Below are 27,752 nucleotides of genomic sequence, written 5' to 3' on the forward strand. Positions count from 1 at the left end.
TAAAATAGAAAGCATCTCTAAAACAGAATAATATCTATCTATATCTATTCGGGTCTATTAAACGTACCTACCCTACCGACTACCGACTGGGGTAACAGTGTTTATTATATTCACCCTAAACGTTCAACATAGGTTATATAAGCGTATAACTATGCGTTATATTTTAACCCTTGTTAGAAGCTAAACCAGCACATACTAATTGACTATCAGCTCAATATTCTTAATTCTTTTGCTAATCTATTCTAGCAAGTTAGAGCTCCAGTGTTTGTCCAATTTCTTGTAAAATTTTCACCAAGTCAAAACTAGATTATATCAATAGAAGTTCCTCCTAGTTCCGCTCTTTCCTTTCTAATTAATAAGATCAAATGAAAGCGTACATCACAGAGCACTCCGTCTTAAGTCGATTTCTCTTTCGAATCGTTAATATATAATGCCTGTGAGCATAGGGGATAATTAATTGGCATCCAACAAGTCGGGAAATGGGAGCAGATAGCGACTGTATGTGTAAGCTAAGAGCTTTCGAGCCTTCTAATAAGAAGGAATAAGGAAAAGCAGAAAATACGTTTAGTTAAAGTACCTACATTCGAAAACAAATACAAATCGGTTTTCCATCACTTAGAATATTATTTCATTACCTTAAGTTTTAATATTTCCTAAACGCGTAATTTCTTGCAATTACATATCAACTTAAATTATAATCTAGAGGTACAATTAAACTTCTTAAGTTTGTTTTTCTTAACTTCTTCTATATTAATTAAGACGCAGTGGGTCATCTTCTTACGTATGTGATTACTTCATCGCGCATTTGTTCGGTAAGTATAAGATCTAAAAATATAGGTCCATGTTTTCATTGTTAGTATTCCGTTTTCCTATTTTTGTTTCAACTTCTGACATAGATAAATTCCAATAATCGTCACGAAAAATATGGAGTGAAATGGAACGCGTTGTTTCTATTTGTTTATATATTAGAGGCGTGAAAATAGTCAAAAATGTAAACGTATGAAAATCAAATAAAATGAATGGAAATTCCAGTTCAAACAAGGGCGTAACTTGGCGGCCACGAACAAACAATCGATTTTGAAGTCTATTCACACGAAAATTGAACCGATTTTTATATGCACGGTTTGGAAGTTTTTCATATTTATATTTAAACTGGACGCTGTATCAAATGTATTTAATTGTAAAATTCTAGTACAGCTTTTAGCATCGCAATTTGGCATCCTTTTTTTTTTTACATTATATATTTTTTTTATACATTTTAATTTATTTAATTAATTGAGCTTTTACTTAAAACCATACATTGTACAATAAATCCACGGTTTGTATTAGTACCTGTGTTAATTTATGCATTAATATACATAGTACACATAATTTCAAACTATTGTATCTTTTACAACTGGCCTGGATCTGTATGCAAAATATCTTAATCTAATTCTTTACGTACCAACATTTAAGTATGTATTTGACATATTGTGATAAAATAATTTAAAAAATAATCGTTGTAGATTCATCGTAAGTTTCCTCTAAATCATAAATTACGTACCAAGCGGTAATTAAATTTTAAAGATTAATAAAACATTGGCAAGAATTATTCACATAAAAGATAGTTAATCCGCAATGCTGATAAAAATTAGTTCAAAGGTATTACCAACACCTGCTAAATGCGTGGGAGTACTCGATTAAAAATGAATTACTATAACCCGCCATGAAACTCTTTCACACCTGTAAAATTCCAGCAACTGAAGGTAGGGTTGCTATCGTATAATATATGGTACAAAATAATAATTTGCAAAATAAATAAGTAATTATTTTAAAAGCAAAAACTAATCCGCCTTCGAATGGTCAGAATTGGATAATTTTCGGACTAATCGAAATGCACTAGGCATTAGTTTTCAAACAAAAAGCGTCGTCAAAATCAGTTCACCCAGTTGAAAGTGAGATAAATAAATAAAATAAAATACCATACATACAAAAAGCATACATTGAGAACCTTCTCCTTTTTTTGAAGTCGTCAATAACAAAAAGCAAAATAATGTACGCTAACTATCATTAAAAATAGAGCAATCAAACTATATGTAGTTTCAAACTATTTTTTACTAATTATATGGGATGGATCCATTAGTAATAGTATACTTATACAAAATAACACAACTTTCACATTAATATTCGACACCTAATAATTTTCAGTGTTGTTGGACAGTTTTGTTGCGGTGTCACGCGCACATAATGAGCGTATCCCGTAAACTAATTACTAAGAGTCGACAGCCCTAACCGTTTTACGCTAAAACCCGATAAAAAATAACGCTTTTACCCGTTGATTGATGCTAGCTTGTACGACCATACACGTGTCACCTTTTAGTGTTTCGGTATTTCATTTTGAACTGAATAAACCCCTTCTCAATCGTTATGTTCACATTTTGAAAAGGCACACTGTAGGTCTTATGTAATGATGATGATGATGCCATCATTATGACCACGATAAAAACGTAGGGTAATGTAATAAGAAAATTAGAATTTCTCATTTTAATCTTCTGAAGTATTTTTTATAATTTCTACGACAATTGTAAACAGTAAATAAGAATGACTCGGTTATTATCTCAGAGGATAAACGTTCAAATGGGGCAGCTTTATGCCTCCTATACTTCTATAGTCCTATAGTATACAAAAGACAGTGTTCGCCTCAATTTGTCGCTGTTCAAGACGCAAACAATAGCGCCATTCATATTCAGAATGCACAAATGGACTAATGGCTTGACTTGCAGTTTGATGTGCAGCTTATGTGCTTGTGCCAAATATTTCAAGCGAATTCGAAAGAGTATCAATTTGAGTGCACATTTTTTTCCTCTTGCACCTTACACCTTTGTTTGAATTCAGCCTTATGTATCAATTCATCAGAAGTCATTTTTCTCTTTATCGAATGTTTGATTATTCAGACATATTATGATTGCTTAAAATAAACATGTGTTGAAAAACAGAAAAATCATTAAATTTCAGCGGTTTTTTAGAAATTTATTCAAATATGACTTTAGATTGCGTTTGCTGTTTTCTGTTTTTCTGTGTATATGGTCTAAAACTCGGTCATTTTCATCATAAAGACGTATTATTCAAAATATCCAAAGTACAGTTAGTATTGATCAGCGACGCAGAGTACCTAGTTTATGGCTGTTAACATGCGGGTCATCAAATGTAATTACTGTCGCCCCTTCGCAATACAGAATCATTTGTGATCTGTTGTGATCGAACCCTTGGGTAACATGGAGACGGAATTTTCATATATTAGTCGTTTATCTATCTGTTTGTTTGTTTGAACGCGCTAATCTCGAGAACTACTGGTCCGATTTGAAAAATACTTTCGGTGTTGGATAGCCCATTTATCGAGGAAGGCCATAGGCTATATATCATCACGCTAAGACTAACATAAGGGGAGCGCTCGCGGGTGAAACCGCGGAGCGCAGCTAGTAGGCAATGTAAACGAATATTCGATAGATAGTCCTACAAATAATGCCGTCATTATTTAAAAATCCAATCTAAACTATTAATTAGTAAGTATGTGTTTGTTATGCTTATTAAGTACTTGGGTTATATTGGATTGGACTTTTTAAATAATGACGGCTTTGTTTGTAGTAGTATATCAATCGAAAATTATGGTTAAAGATAAAGTTCTAAATTATATGACTTTGTGTCCGTATTGTGCAAATCCATTTGAAAATTACGTTTTAAAAGAATGAAAATTATTATACCTAAATCTATTCGATTAGATTTTAAATAAAGTTGATTAATTTCGCATCCCCTTTCGCATGGCTCATTGCCTGAACGCAATTTTAACATTGTATTTAAATTGAACTTCAATAATGTTAATGTTCCAGAAAGCAATTATACGCAGCTTTCTAGTTGATTGAGAATGGAAAGATTAATAAAAATTTATTAACTCCAATTCATAATAACTTCAATTAAATTATAATATACGCTACCGTTATAAAAGACTAGTTTTCCGCCCGCTGCTTCGCCCACGTTTTCAAAGACCCGCACAGTTCCTGTTCCCGTGGGATTTCCGGGATAAAACCTATCCTATGTGTTAATCCAAGTTACCCTCTATATGTATGCTAAATTTCATTGTAATCGGTTCAGTAGTATTTGCGTGAAAGAGTAACAAACACACACACACACACACATCCTTATAAACTTTCGCATTTATAATATTAGCACAGAATACATAATAGTAGCTAATATTAGTAAGATTTTTGTTTCTTACAAACACAGAGATATACGAACTTCAGAGACCTATGGAGCAACTATGGAGTTTCTTTTCGGTTTTTCTCCCTAGATACTGCTTTCTGAGTCGGTGGTAAATGGTGAAGTTATGTTATGACTATGACGATTCAAAAGTGCTTCTAGAAGTAGTCAAATAAATGAGATCGATTTTCAGAGAGATAATTGGTTTCCATTCAGTCCTAACACAGTTTGATAGACAAAGCGAGTCTATAATGTTGTACTTGAGTCTTGGCCCGTGTGCCCCACCTACTCAAGATGTAGTATCTTGATTGTGAGATGCATTACGCTGTTAATTAGGGCTTAGTAACAAGTAACCTGCACTTACCTGCTAGTGATTGTAACTGTTAAGACTTAAGTGGTGTCTAGTTACGTAGTTTCAATGGAAGTGTAAACAAAAGATGTTAAAGAGAAGATATTGCTGCGAAGATTTGTAGTGCATTCGTGATATAGGTTATGAACAATATGAACTTTTATTATGACATGTTTAAGTCTTAGCCAAAAATTATACTTTTTCCGTACCGATAAGACTACTGGCATATAGTGTCATTATGCTTTTCCTTGCTGCCTCAACTTTAACGAAGGAGCTTTTCTAGAAAGAAACGACTTCATATAAGGAATAAAAAAGTGATCGTTTCCTTTGAGGTCCTCAATAGAGCGTCAACAACGACGAGATAATATTATTATGAATCGCTTCTTAAGTCCATTATAATATTTATAAATGTCTAAAACACGTCTTTAACCTCAACGTCCCCAAACTTCCAAAGTTCAAAAGAAGCTCGTCCAAATCTATAATATAATCTCAACGGTTGGAATATATTCCAATAATCAAGATAATTCGTATGCCAAAGCAGATATTAATATAAATGAAGAGATTTATCGTATAATAACATCACGTTTATATTCGTTAGGAGTGGTGCATATGTAGTAGGCATTTCCACATCTCGCCAGCTTTGCTTAAGTGCCTGTAATACTCCCATAAAGACGCGACTAGAATATAAACGACAGCTTACTTTTACAAGCCCAATATCATTTTAATGGGAAATTTTACTCGTATTAGAAATTACTGAAATTTGTATGAGGCAAAGATATAATATAAGTTGGTATGAGGTAGCATTTGGAGCCTTTTTACCGCTCAATTATTTGACTGATAAGAGTTATATAACACCTATAGAGTTATATATAACATGGATTAATCTTTAGTTCGTTATATCGAGCTATCCGGCTAGGCTCTATTATAATGACTCAAAAAATAAACCGTCGGACCTAAAACCACACCCACGCAGGAGCTAATTGGCAACGTAAACCAAAACTAATGAACCGAAACGCCAATCAAACATTGCACTAATCTAATAGAAAATGTAACGAACAACACATGAAATGATCAATAACTTATATAATAGGCTTTACTCTTCCTACGAGGAATGGAATGGACAATTGACATCTTCGGGAGTCACAAATCAGTTGGAAACTAATAATAATTATTTTTTTGTCATCTGTACTTAATATTATAAAGCTAAAGAGTTTGTTTGTTTGAACTAGCTAATCTCAGGAACTGCTGGTCCGATTTGAAAAATTCTTTCGGCGTTAGATAGCCCATTTGTCGAGGAAGGCTATAGGCTATATATTATCACGTAAAGACCAACAGGAGCGGAGCAATACGGGTAAAAGCGCGAGGCACAGCTAGTAATTTAAATAATATATTTTGTCATACTCTTATATTTAAATAAATGAAGTTTTAACCATCGTTTTTTGGTTTTGAAGTATCAATCCAGTGGAGTTCACTTACTCGTGTTATTGACAATACCTATAGAAGTCGCTCACATTCATCGGCTTTTATTTATCCGTTGTTTTGAAAGCTATTCGACTGTTAAACTAAAGGTCTATTGTTTAGCCTATTGACAATTGAAATATCAATCTGATGGTGATAAAAGTATTCAGAAGTAGAAATGTTTTGTATTGATATGTTAAAAATTGACTAGATTTCCACATCATAATGATTTCATTAAATCTATTTTAATTCACTCGTTTTGTATAATAATAGTATGCTTTTGTATTCAAGTTTCTTCTAATACCATAATACATGTCACTGAAGGCACGTGTACGTATCGGCGCGACGATATTTCTAGATTTTCTAGCTCTAATAGGAGACTTTAAAATATATATTTGCATAATGCGTTTACTATTCTAACAAATGAGTCACATGCAGGTTCTAAGAACGTCTTTGCAATTTCTTTATAGGGGAATTGTCTTTATTTATAGGGGATAAATTCTTGATTACTTCAATAAAACATAAAAATTGGAACTCTCCACAACATATAAATTGTTTGCTTCTGGATATTGTTATAGAAAGACGATCGTATGTTTTTTTTCACATAGAGGAGTAGACATAATCGAGTCAATTAGTTTCTTAGCAATACGTTCTCAAATTGTATCTATATATTTAACGAATTATTGATGGTCTTTTAAAAATCTTATGTTTTTCATTATTGTAGCATTCCAGACTGTTCACTTTGCGTAGCTATAATATGTTGTAAATAATAATAGCTATCTTAATTGTAAGCTATTGTTTGCAATTCTCCCCAGTCCCCACTAGTATTGATATACATCGCATGTGATTTTACACCCTACATAACTTCATATCTGTATCATTTCCATACAGTCCGATAAAAATTCTATTAAATTAACACCGAACCACGGCTCGGTCATGTACGCTTTAGATTTTAGGTATTTTGGGCTTAAAATCAGTTAGAAAGTTTAATAAACAAAAAACACATTGTTCACTCAGTCAACAAGTTAATGTGGTGAATTTGTGCTTCATAAAAATATGTTTTTCTTCATAAAAGTTTGTTAATGTTCACGACAAAGTTGATATAAATCTAACAACATCTGAAAACGTAAGGAAGCGTTATTTACGCATTTTTTACACTAATGTATACAGAAACGGTTGTATTAGTAAATCTAATATAAAACCACTCCGAGGGTGTTGTCAATACTCAGGCCCACTCTGACCCACTTCTTGTGAAACCCAACTCTCGATACCGAACATTGATTGCATACTTAGATTAACACTAGTTTCATTTCCATCCCATTTCAATTTAATCGTATGAAAATGTTACAGAACGCTTTGCAAATGGTCCTCGGTTAATATGCTGCGTAATGATATAATTTGATCCTCTTGTATTTGATTTAACATGAGGTTTGTTCACTCCCAAATTCAATTATATAAAGAGCATTTCAATGCGGTTTATTAATATTCAAATTGATTCTCACGCATTACATTACAGCTTGTCATATTCTAAACGACAGTTAAAACTGATATTATATCTATATTTTCGGAAAGTTACGCCAAAAAACTCAACGTGACATTTATTTTAAGTAATAAAAAAGAATTTAACGATTACAGAAGTAATATTAAATTGAATTCTTAGTTTGCGGACCAAATAACGGATGAAAGGATTTAGTTTAACGACTCCCTTTGACAACGTTACACGCAATATGTTCAGGCGGGATTTATTCGCAATATGGCAAATAAATTTCATTAAAGTTTTAAATCGAGGACGGCTTTAATTCTATTTAGTGTGCCGTCAAATAATTTCCAAGTTGCGGCGCGACTGATTTGAAATTCCATCACGACGCCATTACAAAGTTGTTCACTAGTTAATTCGTCGTCAGCAATGAAAATCAACTCTCGGAGTTTATACGACAAACGGTTCTCGTCTGCATGTGCCCTTTGAATTTCTTTTGAAATGTTCTTTGGGACCGTTTTTATACCGTGATATACAAAACAGCTGAGTCCGCTGCTCCTACAATCTGAATATTTGTGACGCTAGACTTGGCGAGCTTGGAGAATTTAAATCGTCGTTTTACAAATCTTCACAGAAATTCCTTTTAAAATATAAAAAAGTATCATTATATTGTGGGATTCACAAAAGCACTCATGGCTAGAGTCAGACCTAAATCTCACGGAATGTCGTCCAAATAGTTGCTTCGAGTTTAAATTTTTCTGCGCATACTTACCACATTTCACGGCTCACTATTTGAATAAAATCTAGGAATTAAAGTCTTTAGAAGATTTAACAAACCAACAGTTTTCGAATAACTGAAATAAATTACGGAGTATGCTGGGAGGTGTCATAACTTGTTAACGTTATCAATCTTAATTTTGTATTTATATTCTCTTTCCACGTCACGAACATGAACGCTCGAAATCACGAGAGCATTTCCACATTAGTAATCTATACTAATATTATAAAGAGGAAAAGTTTGTAAGTATGTATGTAAGTATGTATGTATGTATGTATGGTTTTCACGCAAAAACTACTGGACCGATTTCAAAAATTCTTTCACCATTAGAAAGCTGCATCTTTACTGAGCAACATAGGCTATATTGCATTTTCAAAAAAATTAGAGATCCTTACCAAAAATGCAATAATGTAACCCAAGGTGTAAAAAAATCCTCAATAAAACTTCTGTCATCGCGTGCGCTGCGGAATCTATTGAAGATAGAACAAAAAAATGTTCTACGGTATTATAGAATGGATCAATATCTACAAGAAAGTCCGCGATACCATATGTCCATCTTCAGTAGTTATGTTACTACAACAACTTTTTTACGTTTTCAAAGTAAATAAAAGTACCGACAGTAATCAAACCATGTTATCCATACCCATATATTAATCCTTATCCCATTAAATGATGTTTTATTATAGACTGTTTCAATACCAGCAAAATACTTTTTAAATGAAAAGAATTGGATATTCCATTCAAAAGATATAACGAATTTTTAAAAGTGTCAATCTACAGAAAATAGTAGGTATACTGTTCGAGCAGGCCGTAGTGCGGGGGTCACGGAGGAATTCTACCAATATGCGTCTTGACGGAACACAGTGGGGTTTTGGTCGGTAGGAATCCGACATAACCCACGGGCCACGGCCCCACGGGACGGGGTAAAGGTGATTTTCATGTGATTAAAAATTAAACCTATAGTCCGACCTATATAGTAGACTTTTCACTGTAACGATATCGCTATCTATGCGGGTGAAACCGCAGGGCATTGCTAGTTCATTCATAAAGTCAATACCACTCGCTACAGTAATGGCGCTATAATTTCGTACGTTTCTGCAATTTCAATATTTGATGAAAACGTACGCAGGTGCTACGTTTATTTATCGTCACGAGATAAGTGTTGACCAATTAATAATTTCGCTCCTGATAATTTATTTATTAGAGCTGATTTTTCAATCCTTGGATAAAACTTATTCGTCGAATAATGTATAAAACTACCATTTTAATAACGTATTCTAATTGTCCGTGTTTGACAGTTTACGTGACATTTTAATATTATCGTGTAATACTTTATTGGACGGATAAGTTTTATCTTGGTTTTATCCAAGCATTGAAAAATCGGCCCTTACAGAATAAATGTTATAAGTAGTGAATATTCAAACTTCTACAAAGTGACTTGTTGAAAGCTCGGCCTTAGCTATGCTTTTACAGTAATTGATTGAAACATCTTATAATATAAAAATGAATCGCAAAATGTGTTGGTAAGCGCATAACTCGAGAACGGCTGAACCGATTTCGATAATTCTTTTTTTATTATATTCCTTGAAGTACGAGGATGGTTCTTATGGAGAGAAAACGTAAACATGTACCACGGGCGAAGCCGGGGCGGACCGCTAGTTTTAAATATTTATGTCTGATTATATTCGATAAATTCACTGCTTATTCTGTTTAATTTTAATCAGTTTAAAAATATTTTCAGTATTTAATTTATTTGCGTGGTGCTGCTTAACATGGGATGGCATGATACATTTAATAATACAATATAAAGCAATGTTCGTTGACCTTTGGCATCTGCTGCGTGGTCGCGTCTAATTAATAGGCGATAATTTAATCTGACTTTAGTTAGATTTAGACACGCTCGATAGGTATAATCATACTGTACCACCTACACTCCACTGTCTACAGCCACTTTTCTAAAGGAATGATGCCAGTTTTACGCAAACCAGTTCTACGAAACGCAATATATAATATAAATAAATCTTAATTCAGGAAAATTGCAGCTCTTCAACAAGAACACAATTTGCAATCTCTACATAAATAAACGATTCTTTGTAAATAAAAGTTCAATGGAAAAAAAATTCCATCAGCATTTTATAAAGTCACACATCCACAATTCCACATACATGGTGCGAAATCAAAACATATTTCCACAGAACAAATATGTTGTTAAATTCAAGAGAGTTAAATTCAAATAGCAGTCCAACGTCACGCGTCACGGTCCTCGCTTCAGCGCATTTGAGCTGAAATCATTGGTTGAAATACGTTTCCGTGTCCATTGTATCCGGACTATATACTTAGTCGTTATTACCTGATGGTTTGGTACTATGCATTGTGGACTCTGATGCTGAATACATTGTTTCATACGGGCAGATTGTTTGAATGATCCATTACGAGTATTTAGAGACCCGAAATTCAGAATTATGTTGAAGTAACTAAGTTTATAAACACGGAAACTGGATGTAGATAATAATATGACGTTTAAAATAAACGATAATTACTATTTAGTTCCCGAAACGTTAAAAATGTTTGATTTAAAGCTTCCTCTCATATAAAAAAGCTTGTTTGTGATTATTGTTTTATTAAATCGCTCGCTTCATTGAGATCGATAAGAACGTTTTTTTTAATATTCTATTCAAGTTAACATAAATCACTAGAATATTATAAACTAGCTTTCCGCCCGCGGCTTCGCCCGCTTTGTCTAAAACCATCTAAAACATAATAAATTATATACTAAAACCTTCTTCTTGAATCACTCTATCTATTAAAAAAAACCGCATCAAAATCGTAGTTTTAAAGATTTAAGCATACATAGGGACAGAGAAAGCGACTTTGTTTTATACTATGTAGTGATAAGCATGTCTATACTATCTCTCCCAAAATATAACTCGCATTATAATTGCATCTACTTGCATATCCATCGGTTAGTTTAATCAGAAGCAGCTGGCGTTTCCCAGCGTTGTTATAATTGTGAGATTACTCCTATTTATTGAATTTCACGTCACGACGTCCGAGACTGCCTGCGGTGAGTGCCGGCTCTTCCCGAGCAAATAGATTCAGTTATAATTTAAATGAGCAATATGGAAATGGTTTTAGCAAAAGAGAACTGGATTTTAACCACAAATATCTTCAGGCTTAAATAGGTTGAATCCGCTAATGTACCCGACATTATTTTCTCTTCGTGATATTTTTTACGGGAGCGACGTTCATTTACTAATTCAGGGCATCGAGTGGCATGAAATATTAATACGAAATTGAGGTGACTCCGTTCCATTATTGTCCATTTAACCTTATAGATAGTTGGGAGTGGAGCGGCCAATTTTCAAAGATTTGTTTGCCCGCTTAATTGAGTTTGCTGCTAAAATAAGCGCTGCTTCATTTTGGCAAATTTAGGCATTGCAAAATTTATGGATGAGATACATTTTCGGGAGTAAGCTAAACAAAATTTAAACAAGTAAAAATCGAACTTATTAGATCTTATTTCATATCGTGTAGTATTGAACCCTACTGAGACGATAAGGCCTTCCTCACCCAAACCTGTAATTAGGGCGGCCTAATTTCCAGTTGACAATGTTACTAATAAATCCTTAACAGGTTCTCGTTTACGATCCTATCCCATTAAATGTCTCCTTAGCAATAATAAAACTTCCATTTATACCGAGTTTATTGAGATCTTAAGATTTACTGAAAGGTGTTCTTATTGAGGATCGTGAATCTCAAAATATATTATAACTTTAAATAATGTCGTGGTAATAAGTCGATCCTTTTAGTTTTCTGTGGGCAAAAGCAATATTATAATAGTATTGTTCGATAAATTAACCTTTTGTAGATTGTTTGAACGTTGTTAGAAGCCTTTGCAAACAATTGCAGCCTTAGAGGAAATATTGAAGTTGAAGTGTAGCTTTTCTTTATTTTGCAATGGAATAAAAGTAATTGATGTTTGTTTGTGGTATTTTTTTTCAGTACTTACGTTTGAATCACGTCTTTATATAATTATTTCAAAGTATTAAGATATGTACAAAAGGAGGAGTAATACAATCACAAAAAAATAATTTTAATAATACCTACATGATGCTTACATTTGAATAAACTTATATAAAATACTCGTAAATACTATAAATAAAGCAGCGTTTTATTGTATTGAATTGAAACACGTCAATCAAACAAAACTAGCCTTTATCTTCTCTTTTCTATTAATGCATCTGACAGTACATCTATACAATCCATTCTATTGCATTCGCTCGGATTAAATAATGGCCCGATTTGATTTGTCCTTGTTCCACTTATGCCAATAATCGTCGTAATACAGTCGTCAATTTAACACTTAACTCATTGCAGAGCTGTCGCCGGTAGGCGCATACGGAGCGAACAAAGACGTGGACCCGGAGTTGTATCGAGATGTGATGCCGTACGAGCACTACCCCCAGTATGATGATAATCCAACAATGTACTCTATCAACAAGGAGGATCTTATGAACTACCCCCGCCCGATCACTCCTGAAGACCTGCTGGATAAGGTTAGTGATTTTTTTACTATTATTATATCTATATCGAGTTTGGAGAGTTTACAATGACGTCTTAAAGCAGTATTATTTCCAGTGTGGAAAAATGACAGGACTTATAGGTCGTTTAGCGACATCATCTAGAAATAATACTGCCCTATTATGATCATATTAAGGATAATTTTTCGGCGGGATATTTGAACTCTGTTTAGAAACATAGAAAATAGTGATGTAGTGACCCTAATTCTTCTCTCGCAGTTGAAGTTTATTCGATTCTCAATATATTTATTTTCTTTATTATATCTTTCCAAACGGCGATTGGAAGAGTACTCTAGCGTCCTCCGTTCACAGATAAGAAGCCTCTCATCCTTTTAACTGTTATTGATATTATTTAGTGTTAACAGTACAGAAAATGAATGTAAGTAATTCTGTATTAGTATACATATATTACTATTTATTTATTTAAGCCTTTATTGCTGATACAAACATACATATAAAACTAAATCTATCTTAAACATTATTATTGAACACATGGGATTTTCCGGTTTGGTGATCAGCGTGTCTTGTGACACATAGGCCTCTTCCAGCCGCTTCCACTCATTCCTATTGTTCGCATGTCGGGTCCATACTATTCCACCAATCTTTTTAATATCATCTATCCATCTCTTCACTTGTCTACCTTTCCTTCTTTTTCCATCACGTGGTTGCCATTCTGTTAATATTTGTGTCCATTTCGTTTTACTGTCCCTAGTCATGTGTCCCGTCCATCGCCATTTTAGTTGCCTTATTTTCTTTATTATATTTTCCACCTAAAACTAAGATCATGTCAAAGGGCAATGGAGAGGAGTATGATAGGCGTAACACTTAAAGATCGTAAAACAGCGGAAGAAATAAGTTCAATATTACTATTGATGAATAGTAAATAATAATCATATTTATAAGAAAATAAATATTATGCAAAACTCGATTAGTTAATCCTTTAGGTATTGCCCAGTCAATTTAGTTGTTTACAATTTACAAAGCTGCCAACAGTTTCCTAAACCAACAGGATGTCCCATCATTGGTGTATCAAGCCCGAAGGCACTTACGTGTAGTTTTGCTTACACTAATTAGTAATTACGTAAAAGATACTTAAACAACAAAACCACGTCTATTTTTTGGTAAAAGTTTCCTTCAGTTCTATGTTTTCTTGTTTTTTTGTTAACATTTTCCTTCAATTCTGTTATATTTATTCTTTTTTACTATATAAAAATAGGTCGGGTTTTCCTTCCTGACGCTATAACTCCAGAATGTACGAACCGATTTCCACGGTTTTGCATTCGTTGGAAAGGTCTCGGGCTCCGTGAGGTTTATAGCAAAGAAAAGGTGTCTCTGATGGAGAAACGGAATTTGCCCGGTTTGCTAGTTTATTATAAAACAATTAGATGACAGAGCATTTTGCATACATTGATTACGTAAAAGATACTTAAACAACAAAACCACGTTTTTTTTTTGTTAAATTTTCCTTCAATTTTGTCTTCATCCCTAGCTTCGTGCAGCTGGATTGACGTACACCCTGTATATATTTGTTGCAATCATATCAAAAATGAATGCAAAAGCTAGAACCACCCGCTCCATGTGTCGCCACCCGCCACCGTCCCATCCAATCAAGAAAATGTTTTATTCATTTCCTAACACTTGCCTGCGACGTAATTACACGTCTAAAGTGATTATTTGACATGCGTGCAATCATTATGTCTTTGAATTGCAATTTATTATTGCCTAGCTATTTCAGTCTAGAATATTCTATTCGATTGATACCTGGTAAGTGATTAGCCTCATTTAGTTTATGAAATCAAATTGTATATTGACTGATGCCACGCGATGTTATTATATGATTTTTAAATAAACTTAAATGCTCCGCCATTTTGGATATAAACTGTAAAATAAAATCGAAGAGAAGCAAACTGTTAAAAAGCCGTTAAATTTAAATTACAAACCCTTCATTTTAATTATTTGTAAACTCGAAATGAAAATTCGTGTAACGGCTTTTTGTGCAAGGAAATTTCGGGCATGTCACCGCAGTTAAATTGTTTTCGGTTGAATTCGCCACAAATGATTCCTGGAATAATATTCACAATACAAAACCAAACATGCGTTTACAACTGAATTTTAAAAAAGGAGGCGGCTTTCGATTCGTCTGTATCTTTTTTAGGTTTTATAGGTACCTACGTCAGAACTTTTTGACTAAGTGAAACGATTTTGATGATTCTTTTTTATTTGAAAGATGCCTCCATTAAAATTTGGTATATCTGACAATTCGGAAGCGCTTAGTTTCTTGTTAGAAATATTTATTTAAATTCAATAATACTTCAGCTGTTCCAAGTATATTTGTATTCATAATCTTCGCGACCATTGGTCCTTCAACTAACTTCACGTAACAAGTTTGAAGTCAAGTTAGTTAGATATTCACAACTTCCCCGGTCCATTTGTTTACATAAATCTTAACATAAATATACTAGTTGTACTCCGCGGATTTACCCGCATTGCTCCGGTCGTATTGGTCTTAGCGTGATGATATTATAGCCTTACTCTATAAATGCTCTATCTCACACTAATTTTTTTTATTCGGATACGTAGTTGCTGAGATTCGTTCGTTCAACGTATGAAGATAAACAAACAAACAAAGCCCTATGATATAAGTAAATATGAGCAGGAATATTTACAGAACAAACGGGGAGCATTTGGTTGTATTCCGTCTACAATACACTATGAGTCTAGACACCATTGTTCCTGACGTCTAGTTTTGGCTTTGTATTTATGAAGGATTACATTTTGCGTAATGAATGAATGAAAATGAACGAATGGCTGTAATTTAAATGTTAATATCTATAGCATTGAATGCAATTTATACGTATTTGAAAAAATAGTAGGAAAAATTCGATCATGTCTTTCGAACTATTTGCTAAAACGATTGCTGCACAAGCTGCACATAGGTACATAAAATATCAAAATCAAACTCACAAACTTTTATTCATGTAATATATTTGACAAGCACGTTTGAATAGTCATTAAAATATCTTCTTTTTTAGTAAAGTCCAATTAAAAACAAAATTTAAACTATTGAATACTGGCTGGGTAATGAGGAATGTGGTTTTTATCAGAGTCCTATAGAGTAAAATAGGTTTCTTGCTCAGTCGTGGGAACCTTTTGCAGCAAATCAAACTTAATCGAAACTTTTCTGATCCAAATGTTACGACCCAGGATGACAGTGTATTATTCTTTACGGTTCTTTATATGGTTCTTTAGCATATATCATATCAATTATATTTTTGTTAAAATTAATTATTTACGCCTTCAAATATTAATATAAGGAAAAAAATTAAATGGGACCAAACAGAAGGAACTACCTTTAAAATAAAAAAAATAATCAGAGACAGAGCAAAGGGTACAAAAAAAATACAGTCGAATTGAGAACCTTTTTTTGGACTCGGATGAAAGGAAGCAAGACAAAAAAAAACATATATTTAATAGCAGTAAAACAAAAAACTGTAGAGACAATAATGATGTTTATACAAGGATAGTGAAGAATAAATATTTTTATAGCCTACTGGCTTTCAATCAAGTTGTCCTATTTTTCGTTTCAAGTCTAGACAATGCGTTTCAGTTGGGTAGAAGATACACAAAAGCCTGAGCCTTTTTTCTGTTTCAGTTAACTATTTTTATCCCTATAAAAATAGTTCCCACACTAAAACTGTGAACTGAACGTATTATATTATATTATGTAGTTATTATATTGCCCTAACTATGGTAGACTGATATAAAGAGTAAGAAAGTGAAACGATATTATTATCAGACGATACCGTTACATCATATTTCAGCACTTCACTAAAATACGATAATAATATTTTATATCCTTTTCACAAATAATTGCTACAAGCTCGCCGCTTACAGGCCGGTGACGTCACGAAACTCAACAAATAAAAACAAGCACTCAAAACAAAATGTTGAAAAGTCAAACATTTCAAACGGTGTACTCTTCAGAGAAATCACTACATAGTTGACATAGAGTAAAACAAAGTAGCTTTCTCTGTCCCTATGTCCCTTTGTATGCTTAAATCTTTAAACTACGCAACGGCTTTTGATGCGGTTTTTTTAATAGATAGAGTGATTCAAGAGGAAGGTTTTAGTATATAATTTATTAGGTTTAAATAGACAAAGCGGGCGAAGCCGCGGGCGTTAAGCTAGTTAATTACAAAGTGCGCTCGTTTTACTAGCGAATAGTTGTGAGTCGAGATGCAAGTTTTATTAAAGTTCCATGTAATACGAATAAATGCAAGTGCAGGCATCGCTTCTTTCATGTAGGTAGCTGAATAATGCACAATGTTGAAATTCTCCAAGGATGCACAAAGCGTCCCTCCCGCCTTTTCGGAACACATATAGTAATATTGTGCATGCCTTTTACTGCGATTACTTTCTCCATAATCTGTTCATATTATAATGCATTTCCTGAAATATTATTGTGCGGAATGCACAACGAGAGCGCTCGTATCGGCTTTGATTGTATGATTTCTGAAATAGCATTAGCGTGGGTGCGCTGTTGTTAAGGTAAGGCTCCTTAGGCTACGAATTTTTAGATGTTTATGTTATTAACATCTATACATATAATAAAATCGTAGGAAAGTCAAAACTGTACATTGAATATTTTTTTTAAAGAATACATATTCCATGATCTATAATCGATATAGAAGCCAAAAATATAGTTTTTAGAATTTTTGTCTGTTTGTCTGTTTGTCTGTTTGTCTGTATGTTTGTCCGAGCTAATCTCGAAAAGTACTGCATAGATTGACTTCAAATTTTGCATGAATATTACTAACAGGTCGGGTCAGGCTATAGGCTACATATTATCAAGCTATCACCTGCGGGGGAGGAGCTGTGAACCTTTATTCTTCTTACGTATTCTCTGTACTACGATAGCGTACAATCTAAAGACTCATGTTTAAATGTTGTTTTTGAGTAAGCCATGCTATTGTCTACCTTTACACTATAAAAACTACGTCATTTAAGTAATTTTGGCAGAGAAACAGTATAATGAATCTTAGTAGTATAAAGACAAATTTAAAACAGCGCCATCTATGAGATTTCATTAAAATCAAATCAATTTACATAATATTAACGCTTCTTGGAAATTCATAATTTAAATATTATGATGTTGGTGAGGTTGTTTTTTTTTAAGTTAAATAAATAATTCATATCTTCCCAGAGTCCATTTCAGGTGCGCTTATATTTCATGTGAAATTTTTATAAGTGAGGGTAGATGATGTCAAACAAGACACCATTACAGTTAATATAGGTAATAGTAGATAACAGTGATTGTGTTCATTCGTTACATTGTTATAAATCTTCAGCTTTTTTTTTAATTTTCGCCTTCTTGCGTTCCCACAAAAGATAAGTTGTAACTTTTGTATTTATTCTTTATAATTATAATTATATAGTTAGACTCATGTTTTATTAGTTCAAGTTAAGTATGACAAAATAAGAAAATGATGAAATTTTATTTTTATGTAGGTATAACTTTTACAAGACTATAAAGAAGGTCACTTTAGTTCTTGATAAAACTTTATTTGTTAGTACCTTTTTAATAAAATAAGGTACGGTTATCTTTTGATTTTTTTATTAACAGATTCAATGTTAATAAAAATTGGCGATTTGCGTGAGGATGTAGTGGAAATTAGTAACCTTGCGCGTGGTCAATCATCAATCATCAATCATCAATACATATAATAAAATTCTAGAAAAGTGATGTCTGTACAATGAAAATATGTAAAAAAAATAGCAGGGGTTAAATTATTAAATCGATCCCAAACCCAAAACTGTAGTTAAAGCATATTTTCCGACGCTGGTTCTTAGATAAAGTGTATCAAAATCGGTTCATCCATTTATTATACCTTTATAGGGGTAAAAGTGGGAATGTGGGAAAAAATATTAGTTATATTTTTATCCAATTCGGTTTATCCATTACAGCGGTAAAAGTGGGAATGAACAATAATGGAATGTTGTCAAATAATATACTCAAGCGGTAGATATATCAAAATATGAAAGAGCAACGTGTGAATTACAATTAATAATATTTTATCGAAATCGGTTCATCCGTTTATTACATATAGGGCACTTTAGGGGTGACAGTGGTTAGATAAATAAACCAAATAGAGCATCAAACGACAGGATATGACGTGTACATAATATAGGTACAATTAGATAATATGGTTATATGGTACATCAAAATCGGTTATCCCATTTACTAGGGGTGGAAAGGGAATGGGTTGAAAGTCTATTAAAGAAGAGGGGGATATGGGAGCGAGAGGATAGCCACACACTGGAAATTTTGAACTCTACTCAAAGCCACATAGGCCTGGCCCTTGGCAATTTTTTTTCCTAAAGATACCACTTCTTTTGTCACTGTGGTCCATTACAATTTGTGCACGGTTGATGATGATGTCAAGGAGCAACAAACTTATAGATATCAATATGATATAGGAATGTAAAATGGAGGTAGGTCTCGCTTACTTGAAAATAAGAAACCGAAGTTTAAAATTTAAAAATTAAAAAAAAAACCAACGCAACGAATGTAAAGGAATAAATAATAATTTAAAAACTTCCCGAGGATCTTTAAAATTAAGTACCGTTATAAAAAAAATATAATATATGATATGATAATGATGGTATGGCAGCTCCGACGACTTTGTTTTTTTATTTTTATAAATATTTAAAATGGTATTTATTAATTTTTATTGCACGGTCTAAACGGTTTAGTTACTACAGGCGTGAGACAGGAAAGATCTGCAGGCGAGACGGCAGACATTAGAATAAACGCTATGGAATAGAAACTGCTATCGCTAATTATTATTGACATAAGCTCATCACATTTTAGTAATGGTTCGGTCACACTACCAAAATTACGACGACGACAACGACCAAAATTCTCATCCAGACCAAATTTGTTCAAAATAAAATATTAAAATTTCCCGTCATACTGGTACTCGGAAGAAAAAAATTTCGAGGTCAATTAATAAAAAATAGATTTTTTTCGATTTTCTAGGAGCTACCGTTTCTACGAAAAATCTATTTATTCATTCATTCAAAAAAAAAAAATTCCAAGCACCAGAACGACAGGAAATTTTAATATTTTATTCTAATTGTGTTTAGCACTATTTTGTTAAATTGCGACTGGATGAAAATTTTGTTTGTGGTCGTCGTCGTCGTTGGTAGGGTGAACAAATCCTTAGCAAAACATCATATCTTATGTCAATTATTAGTATCGATAGCGGATTCTATTCCTTTGCGTTTTGACGTTTGTCTCGGCGCTCAGTTGCTTCACGATTTATTAACAAAAACATCCATACAAGGAAGGAAGAAAAATAAATTTGCTCCCTTCCCCTCTGGTGCCTAAAAATAAATTTTACCTAGAAAATTAATTAGGTATTTATTTTTTTATTTTTTAGCTCAGTTTAGTAATAAATTTTACTAATAGTTCTTTGTATTATTTATGGTAGTACGTGTTTTTCCTTTAAATTCAATAAAAAAGAAGGGTTGCACTCCGGGAGTGCCGGCAGAAGTGAATACTTGATTATTAACGTTGAGCATGTTTGATATTTTGGAATGGTATTCGTCTTACGCTTTTTCGATCAGGTCACGTGTCCTGACGCGAGTTTAAGATTTTATACCCATTACAGAAAAAGTGCTCAACGCCGCTAAAGAAGTTTTCACTTCAAAAATTAAGTAGTAACTACTATACAGTCACTATTCCACGCGGACGAAGTCGCGGGCACAGCTAGTGAATAATATTCTTCTAAGAATAGTAGCGTTATTGGAAGTTGTAACAAGAGATATACATAATACTTTTTGATGTTAATGTTATTATTTTAGAAGAAGATACTGAAACAAGAACTACATAAAAAAAACCATGAATAACGTTCCTAACTCTTACACGAGTCTCCCAATAAAAAGAGTCCACGGGTGAACGATTAAACATTCAATGAAGATATTTTCTTGACAATTTTCTCGATCAGTTAATCGAGGCACAACACGACTCACGTTTGCTCCCCGTAGCGAAACAGTTAAGCATTCTAAGCAAGTTCTGACCTACATACTGATCGAACAGATACAAGCATTATTGAAAAACACGTGCAGTGCAGGTTTAGATATCTAGCCAGTGATAAGGCAGTCAAGTTCATGCTGATATGAAACTAAGGTTCTACACGCAGAAAATTGGAATACTAATATTTCAGATTTTTACTAGTCTAATACTATTACTTCGTCGTTTCTATAATATAATAAGCTATCCATTAATAATTATTGAACACTAATTAAGATACACTTTATTAAGAGGTAGTAAAGTAAACATTCTAAGATAAAAGTGCCACATTCTCATAAGGGAAATATGATCAGCTGTCACCGCGGTCCGTTCGAATATGGGGCACGAGTATCATGCATTCCCATTGGTAATCTTATTTCTATGTAATATCTTTCAGATAGAGATATTATTTTTGCAATTAAGACGACCGTGTGGTAATGCTTTCACAATACACACAAAAAAATTAACTGTCTTACCACGAAAAACTTTAGACAGGGTTTAACTTTAAGCGCGGGTTCTCTTTAATCTGGATTTGTCGTATTTCACACTAGGTTTCCGCCCGCGGCTTCGCCCGCGCAGTCAAAGAAAAACCCGCATAGTTCCCGATCCCGTGGGATTTCCGGGATTGCGTCATTTTCCCCGGGGTAAAAGGTAGACTATGTCCTTTCTCGGATATCAAAATATCTCCATACCAAATTTCATGAAAATTGGTTCAGTAGTTTAGGCGTGATTGAGTGACAGACAGACAGACAGAGTTATTTTCGCATTTATAATATTAAGTTTAAAGTTAGACTGTGTTTAAATTGTTTTGTGGTAATACCATAAATATCTATTTTTTGTGTCCGCCCGCGCTTCTTCTCACGCTTTAAATCGCTTTTCGCTAAATAAACGTTCCTGTGAACACAATATTAAACCAGAAACCCGCTGATATGAATCAAGTTATATTGCCAATTTTATTTCTGCTCTTCAGGTTGCTGAAATGCGATCTACTATTATAGTAGTACAATATTTATAAAAGATATTGCTATCACAATGCTCTTGGTTGAGTCACTTGAAACTTTTACTTATGTAGTAACAGCGAAATAGGTTTATCAGAAAATCCATACTATAATATTATAAATGCGAAAGTAACTCTGTCTGTCTGTCTATTACTCAATCACGCCTAAACTACTGAACCAATTTGCATGAAATTTGGAATGGAGATATTTTGATACCCGAGAAAGGACATAGGCTACCTTTTATTGCGAAATATGTACCACGGGCGAAGCCGGGGCGGACCGCTAGTAACGTATATAGTGAGAAGTAACAGCAAAATTGGTTTATCAGAAAATAACGTATCCATTATATTAATAGTAACTGTACCTATTTAACATCAGACTACATAGTAACAGAAAAACGAATTTACCAGAAAATATATGTCATTCGTTATATAAATAGTAGCTGTACCTATAGTTATTTATAACAGTTCGCACGCATGATAATCCCTTGTTAATAACACAAACAGAAATACACATCCATGAATATTTCACATCACCGGAGGCACGTACGGAATAGCAAACAAAAACTAACGTGACATTTTAAAAGAATTGTCCGTGCAATGAAAGGGTGGGACAAATTTATACATATAATAAAGGAAAGTCAAAACTGTACATTGAATATTTTTTTAAAAGATTACTTGGGGCGTGATCTACAATAGATACCGAAACCAAAAATATACTTTTTAGAATTTTTTTTTTGTTTGTCTGTATGTATGTCCGGAATAAACTCAAAAACTACTGCATGGGTTTACTTCAAATTTCGTACAGAGATACCTGAGGAAGGACATGGGATCGGATATCTCTCGGGAACGAGAACTACGCGGGTTTTTTTTTACTAGGCCGTGCGCGCAAAGCCGCTGGCGGAAAGCTAGTATTGTTTATATATATTCCTCCCCCGATCTAATTCTGTGACAGCTGCAATATATATTGAGATAACGGGAACCAGGTCAAACGGGACACCGGACCCACTTCAAACAATTAGCACTATAGCTATTAGATTAATAACTGACAATTATCTGTCACGTTGTCTCGCGAAACTAAACTATGGTAACGAGGTTTATTAACTAGATAAAGGTCAATTAAAATATCACTGAAATGCAAACCGCAATCGAGTTTGATTGCTTTATTATGAAATGTTTGTAGATATCTTATTACAGGTTGGATTTTAATATTGCTGTTGTTTTGAAGTGTACTGAATAGAGAAAGAATAATATAATTGATTAGTTATAAATACTTAAGAAAAATTCTTAGTTTTGTATAGTACCTAATAAACTTAATAAGGTATTATTATTATAATTGCTATGTCGTTACTGATGTAAGTATCGGTAATCTTAATCTTAATACTATTATAAAGGCGAAAGTTTGTATGGATGTATGGATGTATGGATGTTTGTTACTCTTTCACGTAAAAACTACTGAACCGATTACAATGAAATTTAGCACACATATAGAGGGTAACTTGGATAAACACATAGGATAGTTTTTATCCCGGAAATCCCACGGGAACGGGAACTATGTGGGTTTTTCTTTGCAAACGCGGGCGAAGTCGCGGGCGGAAATCTAGTTATCAATACTTGAAAAAATTACTTACTTGGATATGAACTTTCGATAAGTTTCCACGCGTATAATTATATGTACAACCAATTCACTTGGAATACATTTAAAACTAAAAATAACGTAATATGAAATTAACGAATGTGCATGAATTCTAATTAATTTAAATTATTTCTCGCCCACAGTATTAGATAAGGATAACTTCATTTCTGCATGCGAAAGGGTTGCAAAATAAAACTTCAGCAGATTCAAAAAGGCTCATAGCTTACCTGCGATCATTTCCAGACTATATTCATTATAACGGACTAAAGAAAATATTATACGAATGTCCAAATTCTGTTGCTACTATTTTTGATGAAAACAGTTACGTCTAGACTGTGACAGTTGAATTTATTAGCAAACTACGATATTTTAGGACTGAAATATATTAATTTATTTTTGCTCTGGTGTTAGTTTGGCATTAATTAATATTGATCATTCGCTGTGTTTAATATTAGTTCATGAAGAAAAGTTTCTATGTAAATAAAACATCTACATTCAAATAATTATTAATTAAAATACAGAGTTTATGTCAAGCAGACTTAATAAAGAAAAGGAACAAAAATTGCTATTAATGTCAATAAAAATGTTTCACAAAAGCAAGTGTTGGGAAAAACACTATATTAATTAAGGTATCAAAGTTGCAAGCCTTTGTGAAACGCAAAATTGCAAGTAAAAAGGTTAACCCGGCTGTTATCGCAAACGACCGAGCCACGTAATTTTCCTTGAAAAAGGTTTGCAAGCGAAAAATTAAATTACACTTTTCACCTATCACTTTCTCGACGCGTATAGAGCGAAAATGAATAATATTGTAGCTTTTTAATTTTAAAACGATCTTTATAGCTGTTAAATACAAGAAAAAAACTATTAAAAATGTTTAATGTGCCGAGCACACGTGTCAGAAGTGAAACTTCTTTGGCAAGATTCAAAGATACCAAAATCGTCGCCTTACGACGTGACGGTATTGTCATGACGTGACCTTGAAATTTTACTCTCAACGCGCTTATAGAAGTTTAACTTCAAAAGTAAATGCTGAAACCGCTAATTATATACGTTTAACAGAATAATATTTATAGACTCAAACTTCTCCAACTCCGTAATTAAAACAGACCTCATTACAGAATGATATCCAAGAATATCCGAGCCTTAAAATAAAGACGTAGCAGCTACGACTTGTGTAGCGAAGCGATATTAAGCTATCCTTGCTCATGCGTGTCAACGCTTTAGAACGATTTCATAATTATACTTAATAATTATCATATTATAAGACATACACAAATTAAAGTATGATTGTATAATTATTTACAAATAATACGACGTAGCTTGACGGTTTTCTTGCTGGAACTTTAATGGTCTATAAAGCTTCGATGTAAACTAAAAATTGTACCTCCCGTGCCTTGCTATGTATCAAATACGTGTCGAAAATGGATCATTGAAGCGATGCGATGTCTATCCTGCGATATCTATCTATCTCACAAGGGAACGGGACTTCGTAGTTCCAACTATTTGTGAAATAGTAAAAGATTTTTATAGCCTTTTTCATGTAAAACAAATGTTACAGCATGACATCAAAGCGTATTGAAAATAGTCCTTTGTGTATTTGACATTACCAGAGAAACTTTGATGAATTGTTGTTTCACATTTTGAATATATTTTTAAAAAGAGCTTCGGGTTTTATTTAGATCAAACCAGCGAATAATCGTTCCAACCCCACTATGTAAAATTATTTTAGTGTAAACAGGCGTAGAGAATTCTTTCGTTGTTCTTACTGCGTTTGAAAAGATTCTATGCAATGTTCTAATACTGATCAACACTGAATATGAGTTTTCGTTTACTGGTTTACATTAAAAGATCACAAAAAAAAACTCTTGCTCTAGCTCTATGTACATTTAATGTGAATGCATATACGAAGATAATAATTATTCCTCTGAACGACTAACACGTATATATAGATAAATTTATATTATCAAAAAGATACGTGTTATATTTTGTTTTTTTTCTTTTTGTTGATTGCAATAATGTCAATAACAAAAACGACATGTATAGTAAGTATGTATGCTTAGACAATAGCATTCCACATCCGCCAATTTACAGAATGATTGCATCCGTCGATATTGCATCTAAGAAATTGCTTTGTGCCTTGTTTTAATACTCAAGTATTCTCCACTATGTGAGCCTATTGAACTCGAGATATGAAAGCAATCTAATACGATTAAAGTAAAAATGTCCTCAATAGACGGCTGAATCAATATAGGAATTTTTATAGAGGCAATTTCTTTGCTTTGCAATCTCTATGTGCATTGTATGTTTTCATATAATTCAAATAAGTCGATTCCGTTCATTACTAATATTATTTTAGCACCACTTCTATTTAATGAGTAGAGAGCTTTATGACTCCAAGAGTTTAATATATATCTAGTACGTAGTTGGTTCCACTATTTTCTTTTTATTCTTCCTTATACTTTTAATGAAAATTATATTAGCTATGTTTAACTTTTTTGGTTTCTCAGTAAATATTTAAGGTTTCAATGCCGAAATATAATTTCGTTCACGACCGCTTCCATTAAACTTACTTTCAGGTAAAATAATATTAGTAATAATGTTAGTTTCAAAGTTTTCAACAAGTTCTCTTGTTGTTTATTTCGTTCGTGATATCAGAATCTATGACTTCATATTATACTTTTGTTGCAGTACTAGATCAAAGTTTGTATTATTACAATTATAAAGTTTTAATAGGTTTTACGTGGTTACCTATCTTAATCTCGAATTTTAATATTCCGAATATCATAATCTAGAAAACGTTTGGACATTTTTTCATAACCCCGAATTTTAAAATTTCGAAGTTTTGTTTGCCATATAATCGCCACTCCGAATTTCATTTGCCCATTTCTTTATTTGTACGACGTTTTACAATCCAGACGAATGAGTTCCAGACATACGAAATCTAAATGCACAAAATCCAGATGACCGTAATCCATATGCACGAAAGCCAGATTTTTAAAACACAATTTTTTGAAAGACAGTTAATTGATATCCAGACAAACAATGTCCAGATTTTTGAAATTCAAATAAATGATATCCAGCAAAACGTAATCCTTCCAGGGGGACGCAGCACGAACCTAACCTAACCTTTTGATTTCTGAATAGATTTTAACACCTTTCTGTAATGGGCAAGAAAAACAATAGCGAGTCGGTTCTGGCACTCGCCGGCCGCTGCCGCGGCACGCTCGCTTCGCTCGCTCGGCTCGTGCATGGGGGGTCACAGTTCAAACCTAACCTAACCTACTGAGTCGAATTTGACACTTAAACTTTTCTGTAATGGGCAAGTAAAACAATAGCGAGTCGGTTCTGGCACTCGCCGGCCGCTGCCGCGGCACGCTCGCTTCGCTCGCTCGGCTCGTGCATGGGGGGTCACAGTTCAAACCTAACCTAACCCACTGAGTCGAATTTAATACTTAAAACTTTCTGTAATAGGCAAGTAAAACAATAGCGATTCAGTTCTAGCGTGGGGGTCGTAGTTCAAACCTAACCTACTGAGTCGATTTTGACACTAAAACCGGTCTGCAATGGACAAGTAAAACAATAAATTTACTTACTGACAATGTTTATTTTCAGTCGATAGTAAAGGTATAATCACGATTGTATGGAAATCAAATAAAAAGATTATGAAAATCTGGCAATAGTTTATCTGTTATACGATTATATGGGAACCAAATAAAAAGATTATGAAAATTTGGCAATAGTTTATTTGGAAAATGGTACGATGGGAAACAAAAAAAAGTATTCTGAGAATCTGGTAAAATGAGATCTGTATTATGAGAATACGGGAAACAAAAAAATACTTTTTAAAAATCTGGTTTTGATGCATCTGGAAATTGATTCATCTGGGAAATTAAAAAAGGAATTTTAAAAATTTGTCATTCATTACATCTGTCTTTTAAAAGTTCTAACAACCGTTTTCGGGGTTTTAAGATTCGGGTAATAGAAATTCGAGTTTTTAATAGGTTACCGTTACGTTGATGTTATTTATATCTTTAATTTAACTATTCTCTTAAGAACTTTGTTGTAATACAAATGTACGTTGAAATACGAAGATCTGTTTTTAATTATTTTTTTACGACAAAGGGTTCATGTTTTTTTTTTATAACATGTACTTGTTGATACGCCTTGGTG

At 33.3% G+C, this 27,752-nt stretch overlaps 1 protein-coding gene across 3 annotated transcripts in view; it reads left to right on the forward strand.

Annotated features, from left to right (window-relative positions):
* The window catches only part of LOC149490957 (uncharacterized), a 74,287-nt gene that overhangs the window by 15,918 nt on the left and 30,617 nt on the right, over positions 1-27,752 (forward strand). For all 3 annotated transcript variants that reach the window (XM_089696244.1, XM_089696262.1, XM_089696253.1), the window contains exon 2: positions 12,673-12,851. In XM_089696244.1, coding sequence (XP_089552370.1) covers positions 12,673-12,851 — 179 coding nt within the window. The remainder of the gene's footprint in view (positions 1-12,672; positions 12,852-27,752) is intronic.

The sequence above is a fragment of the Colias philodice genome, chromosome 1 (genome assembly GCF_061535455.1).
Source record: "Colias philodice isolate Cphi_HAF_F1 chromosome 1, ilColPhil1 Martin Lab GWU primary, whole genome shotgun sequence".
In the NCBI taxonomy this organism is placed as follows: Eukaryota; Metazoa; Arthropoda; class Insecta; order Lepidoptera; family Pieridae; genus Colias; species Colias philodice.